General features: G+C 36.7%; 1 protein-coding gene across 1 annotated transcript in view; it reads left to right on the top strand.

Moving 5' to 3' along the window:
- Positions 1-1,309: 1,309 nt before the first annotated feature.
- Positions 1,310-6,879, top strand: part of LOC104540711 (contactin-5-like) — a gene marked incomplete at both ends in the record, with an annotated part of 12,572 nt that continues 7,002 nt past the window's right edge. The window contains one exon of the mRNA XM_010184580.1: positions 1,310-1,491. Coding sequence (XP_010182882.1) covers positions 1,310-1,491 — 182 coding nt within the window. The remainder of the gene's footprint in view (positions 1,492-6,879) is intronic.

The raw sequence follows: 6,879 nt of genomic DNA, 5'->3' as shown, positions 1-6,879 counted from the left end.
CAGAGTATACGTGAGATGGAATACTTAGTTGGTCAGTTTTTGGGTGATCTGTCCTGTCTGCTCCTCCCTGCAGGTGCGGATACGGCACCCATGGTGAGACAGTGGCCTTGTCATGTTTACATGACATACAATCACTGTCATTTGTAGAAGTGAACACTGTCTGGAAAAACATGTTGTTAGTTTCAGCAAGTACAGACACTTAGAAGAGACTTAGCTGAAAAATAAAATCACTAAATAGAAAATTAGTTCTATTTAGCTCAAACCGGGACAGCTATGAAGTAATTTCCCCAACTAAAATGTCACAGTATCAACTGTGTTTGTAGCTAAGCTTAGACTTGAAAGAAATTAAAATAATGCAAAATATTTTTTGAAAAAATAACAACATTTAATAGTCAAACTTTCTTTTATGATGTCCTCCAACCTTTTGGAATACCTAAAGCAGTTTAGTTTTCAGCTCATAATCAAACATTTTATAACTAGAGTTTTGGGCTTTTTATTCTTTTCTTCTCCCTTAAGTATCCACTGCCATATTTAGAAAAAATATATGTCTGTACCCAAGAGACCAATGGATGTACAATGACTGATGAGTGTTTGGGCTAAAGAGAATATAGAATGGGTACAAACACTATCTAATCCATTTCTTCCCTCAGTATGAATGCGAATGACACTGTTTCCGTACATATCTGTGTGAAATAACAAACTACAGTGAAAAGCCCTTCCACTCCCATGAGCAGGCTTCTAATGCTGTAAGTCAGAAGTAGAAGTGCCATTACTGTATACTTTTTACACAACCAGTTTTGTAACTTAAAGGTTACTGCAATAGAAAAGGTCTCCAAAACTTTGGTCAACTTAATTTATCCAAGATACAGTGGTATTAAAATCTCCCACCTAGATGTATCACTTACTGATCTCCTGAACTGCAGCTTCACTGCAGGAAAATTGGGAAGTCTCGGAATTTATTAAATTCATTCAAGTTTTTAAGTCATTATTTTCTTTTACTTATTGAGTGAAAGTGTTCAAAAGTAAAGCACAGAGTGCTAAAGAAGCTCTAGAGAGAGTATTTCAACTGATTTACTTGATCTCAATAAAAACTTGGCCTCTCTTGTGGATGAAAGAGATGGATTCCATGTAACAAACCATTTATTGAGTATTCTCTGCAGAAAGTGAGATATATCAGGCATTTTATGAACCTTAATTGTGGTTATATTTTATTGCTACTTAGATTATTAAGTGTTTAAACTACCAGATAACAGGATCTATATTCTCAATAATGGAAGAGTGCTAACAGTAATTTTATTAAATATTTCAGCCCTGTTCCAACAATCTCTTGGAGGAAAGTTAATGGTCATAATCCAAGTAAAGCCCGCCTGAGAAAATCCCAAGCTGTGCTTGAAATACCTAATGTGCAACTAGAGGATGCAGGGATGTACGAATGTAAGGCTGAAAACTCTCGTGGAAGAAATGTCTTTAGAGGACAACTACAAGTGTACAGTAAGTGTAACTGCACACAGTATTATTCAGCAATGCTTTGTCCACATTTAAGGCTTTAAATATATATGAAGGATGCTAAGGATATCAAGTAGAAGTAAAATACCTTTCATCTGAAATACAATCAGTATTGAATTAAGTAGTGCATTAATGTCTGAAGTATAAATGAAGTTGACTTCCTGAAAGAACTGTCTTAAATACAATTTCATGTCTGATATTTATGGGTTTTGATTTTTTTGTTTGCTTGACTGATTTGTTGGGTTTTCAAAAAGATGTCGGTATAATTTTAGAGGTCAAATTTATTTTTTTTTTCTCCTGGTAGGACATATAACAATGACATGCAACCTAAGAATTATGTATCTGTCAGAAAACAATATTAGAAATTTTAGGCTTATTTCAATTTTATTAACTTTTCATCCTTGCCATGCCTGGGTGCTGAGTTTTGTCAAGTTCATTGTACAGGAATCAGAGCCGGAGAAGTGCTTCTGTTTTTATAAACAATTCTCAATATAAGCATGTGCAATTTCTGAAGGTTTTGATTTTCAGAAAGTGCTGAACATCTTCTCTGAAGGACTGGTGTTTCTAAAAGTTTTTAAGTGAGCAAAAAGTTGAATCATGCATCACATTGAAAAGAAAAAAAACACCACATGAAATTAGAAATATTTAGTAAAAATCATTAAATCTATGTATAGTTGCTGCAGAGGCTAAAAACAAAGGTTGATATGAGATATACCTTAAATATTTACAAGACATAGTTATTGAATGTATGCTTGAGTCCCACATACTTCTTATCAATTAAGGCTAAATCACTCGCTATCATTCCATGCATACCACAACCTTAAATACTTAGCAGGAAAGGTCTACTGCAGGAAATCATGAAATAGATCTTTCAGGCTCTGAATTGGTTTCTGTCTTCAAATATTGCAGTCAGTGGAATTCCAGCTACTGCACTTCAGACAGGTTCTCAGGCTAATAGATACCTTTAAGAAGGAGTCTCCTGTTAATCAATCTTATTTCTCTTTTCTTGATTTTAGCTTGTGGCTCCTAGTGCTTTCTCCCCATTACTAACTACACACTGTTCTCTGTCTTTGTTACACACTTTCATCAAATCACCATAGACTGGCATTGTATATTTAGTTTATTTTTCACATGTCAATATTTCCAGGTCCATAATCAATTTTACTGTCTCCTCCAGCTTTCAAATGTCTTTATCTTTGTTCCCATGTTTTTGGTGAGTATCAGCATATCTCTGGATGATGCTTCTTTCCTTGCTTTTCATTCTCATCCGTCTAGAGCCAAAGACAGATTTTTGTCTTCAATTTTTTTTTATATATGCTGCAAAAAATTTGTTTTCATACAGGTGGTAGTTTGCACCCTTGGTTTGGACATGCCATCCTTACTGCACTTGCAGCAAAGGTTTTATAAGGCTTTTACTGAAAAGAGCAATCAAAGCACAAGAACTACTTGATGCCAATACCCCAGGAATATTTCTGCAGTATTACAAATCCCTACTGTTAGTTACTTCCATGAAAATATAGCAACTCCTGCTGGCAACCTGAGGGCCAGTTAAAGAGATATAAAAGGCGCTCTTCAAGAGAAAAACTAAGATGCTGAAAAATGAAACTATTTCCTCAAGAGAACCTTGCAGACCTGTGCCATAAAATCACAGCAAACATGATGTAGTGTTCTATACAACCTCGCCTCTTTAATTAGCCTGGATACATTTTTGTTTTGAGCAGAAATAAAGATGGAAATCAATTCTAGGAGTCACAGAATCAGAATCACAGAATCTTAGGAGTTGGAAGTGACCTCAAAAGATCGTCCAGTCCAACGCCCCTGCCAGAGCAGGATCACCTAGACTAGATCGCACAGGAATGCATCCAGGCGCGTTTTGAATGTCTCCAGAGAAGGAGACTCCACAACCTCTCTGGGCAGCCTGGGCCAGTGCTCTGCAACCCTCACAGTAAAAAAAATTTTCCTCATGTTCAGATTAAACCTCCTATGCTCCAGCTTGATCCCATTGCCCCTTGTCCTGTCATTGGCTGTCACTGAGAAGAGCCTGGCTCCTTCCTCCTGACACTCACCCTTTAAATATTTATAAACATGAATGAGGTCACCCCTCAGTCTCCTCTTCTCCAAACTAAAGAGACCCAGCTCCCTCAGCCACTCCTTATAAGGGAAATACTCCACTCCCTCAATCATCTTTGTGGCTCTGCGCTGAACTCTTTCAAGCAAGTCCATAGAAGTCTTTTACTATGTCAGTTTTATTCTACTCTCTCCAGATAGAAATACTAATTTTTAGTTCTTCATCACTGTAAAAATTATATTTTCTACAGTCACTGACATTACGGATAATGCACAATTCATGCTAATCAACATTTTTTACAACAATATTAGAACAACTTTAACATTCTAGAAAGGGAGTCCACTTCAAATTTTCTCATTCCACTGATTAACAAATATGTAAGATTAGCATATTATCTTCTATTAATTCTATTATTATGCTTCAGACTATCTTATAGATAATTTAAAACCAAATCTGAGTCAGAGTTTCACCTATCTGCATTAGAAAGGAATGAGGTCAGAGCAGGTAACAAGAAGTTTCCAGATGGAGGACACCAGCAGTGACCACCAGTACAGCAGAACAAGAAGCACAGACTGTTATTAACCCCCTACAAGTGCCTTTTTTTTTTTGGCCTTGAGATGAAATAGTCCCCAGTGAGCCTCTTGCAGCCTTCAGTGTTCCTGAAGACAACATTAGTGTCTCATTGACATAAAAACTTTGACAACTCCTTCCAAAGGTGTACAAGGTATTGGGTAAGAAGGTTTTTAGCACTGCAAGGTTTAGCCAGCTTTACAGAACTCTCAGCTTCGTTCAATGACAGCTGATATAACAGGATTTGGGGGCATTTCTTAAAATAGAATTTCTGCTGTACCTCTTATTCATAACTACAGTCAACATGAATTATTTACCTTTAAGCTCATTGTCTTTTCCCTGAAAACCTATTCCTCCAGGAGACAGCTATTATTTTGTCTCAGAAATTCAGATGTAGGCCTTCATTCCTTACCAGGATTTTCTTGTCAAATTTCAGGGCAGGCTGTAGGACCAGCTGTGTCATACTGCACTCTCACAATTTGCATATCTCTGTAGGAACTCACTTGCTGTCTGTTTGAATCATCTTCATTTTGTCAGTTGCATCTGAGCTGGATCACCAGAGTGTTTTGGAAAAACCCCAGGATGCCCAGTCTGCCTGTCTGGTCACATTTAGGCAGAAAATAGTGATTTTTCATTTCTTACCTGTTTCTGCAATCCAGTGACTGTCTGATGCAGCTGATGCTTCAGATGTTGTTCAGAAAGTGGTATTTCGGATGCTGACAAATTCAGACTGTTGTAGTCTCAGCACTTAGTGGAAATTCAGCTGTAAAAGTGACAAAGGAGTAAAAATATTGTTTTTTATAATGCAAGACATTGTCATATAGACTGCAACCTATTTTGAGGTGTGATTTTTCACCAAGAGTTCTGCTTATCCTGTAAGTTTCCGTGAAATTTTATTCAAGCTCAAATTGATTAATAAAAGAGAGCATAAAAAATAAAATTTGCATGGAGAAATTGGCTGTTAACTTTTTGCAGTCACAGTTCCTCCACAAATTCTGACTAGCAGAATCTTCCCAATTGTAAGCTCTGGTTTGTGTAATTCTTGCTCTTCTCTTATTCTGAACCTCCTGGGTTTGCTTCTGTGTTACTTACTCACTAGTGTCACTTCAGCAGAGGGTGGTGGTGTGAACTAGTCCACAAAAACACTTTTTTGGCCATTTTCTGAGGGGGAGACACATAACGGACTCCAGACAACTCTGTAAGAGTTATATAGTGAAGACGTTTATTGTTCTAACGTTACGACTTATATATCTTTTTCCAAGTGATCCCGCCTTATCCCTTACAATGATTGGCTGCACGTTGTGTTCGTGCACTGTCCATACTGGCTAAGCTAATACATGATTGGTTAAAGCTATGCTGTACAACTCCATCTCCATTCTGTTTTGCTGTGCTCAGTTTCTTCTTCGACTTCTTGCTTCACTGCCAAGTTTCTATTTTCAAGTGCTCAAGGTCACTTCCATATCACAGCTGCATGCCTCCCGTCATGTACTGTTTCAACATCATATAGTCATGTCCATTCTGCTCAAGAAATGTTCCCACAGTTTTCCTTATGGCTGGATCAGTTCCCTGATCCTTCTAACAACAGTGCCCCATAAGCAGCAGTTCTGCCAGAGCAGGAGGGGAGGTTTGCCGTAACAGCAGAGCGAAACAGACAGCTGAGGGCAGGAATATTTGGTAATGCCGTGTAATGGACCATCTTGATTTAAAAAAAATTATTTTAAAAACATCCTTATAAAAACTGTATGGAAGAAAAACCACTGCAGCCAATACAGGTTAGAGGTATTACAGCTGGCGAGACAGGAGGATGTTTTTGTGGTCAGCCTTGCAGCCTCCGTTGAAATTTTCTATCTTATCTTTCTCAATGTGATAGCTACCTATTCTACTATTGTATACTCAATTGGCCTCCTGTCCAAAAAATGAATTTTAATCACCCCAGACTCTGTTCTCATTCACATTTTAGGACACTATTCAAAGTGATTTGTCCTTAATTTGCTTTTAGTCAAAAAGTTGCGTAATAATTTGAGAAAGTAAACTGATTTTTCTGCATCTGAATTTCATTTTGCACAAAGGGTATAAAAACTGGCCTGTAAGCTTGCAGATTTATTGTCAGTTTGTGTTTGTAAAATATTTTGACATCCTTGAATAAACAGGTGTAGAAATGCAGCATAAAATAAATCAGGGATTGGATGGTGATTTTAAAATCTCATGAGCACTGTATAAAGCTATGGTACAATATCCATAAAAACTACTGAATAATAAAACACATATTTCTATTCTTACATTCACCCCAAAACTCTTCACTGGATGGATAATAATGAGGCAAACACCCATTTCCCCCCAGAATGAATGTTTCGTTTATAAAAAGGAGAAAAGAGTCTGTTTCTTTTGAAATCTGTTTAAATGCTTCTTAGAAATTATATTTTCTAGTTAAAATTAAGAGTAATTATGGAATGAAGTTTTCTTTGCATGTATATCAGGATGATTAAAACACATTTTTGTTAAAAAAAAGAAAATAATACATTAAATAAGAGGTTATACATCCAATTAAATGTTTCACTTTTAATATTATTGACAGTTTGAGAACAAGGGTTACAGTTTTATAGAGAGAGTGACCCGTGCTAATGAGCCAAAAGGGAACTCTCTATGGCAAAATAAGGAGTACAGAGAGAGACGAAAGGAAGCCAAAATATAATGAGTGATGAAAATATTTCTCTCAGTCATGTATTTAGCTCTAT

This window comes from Mesitornis unicolor, unplaced genomic scaffold (assembly GCF_000695765.1).
Source record: "Mesitornis unicolor isolate BGI_N332 unplaced genomic scaffold, ASM69576v1 scaffold1730, whole genome shotgun sequence".
NCBI classification, from domain to species: domain Eukaryota; kingdom Metazoa; phylum Chordata; class Aves; order Mesitornithiformes; family Mesitornithidae; genus Mesitornis; species Mesitornis unicolor.
Note: the sequence above shows the minus strand (reverse complement) of the source record. Positions and strands in the feature narration are given on the sequence as shown.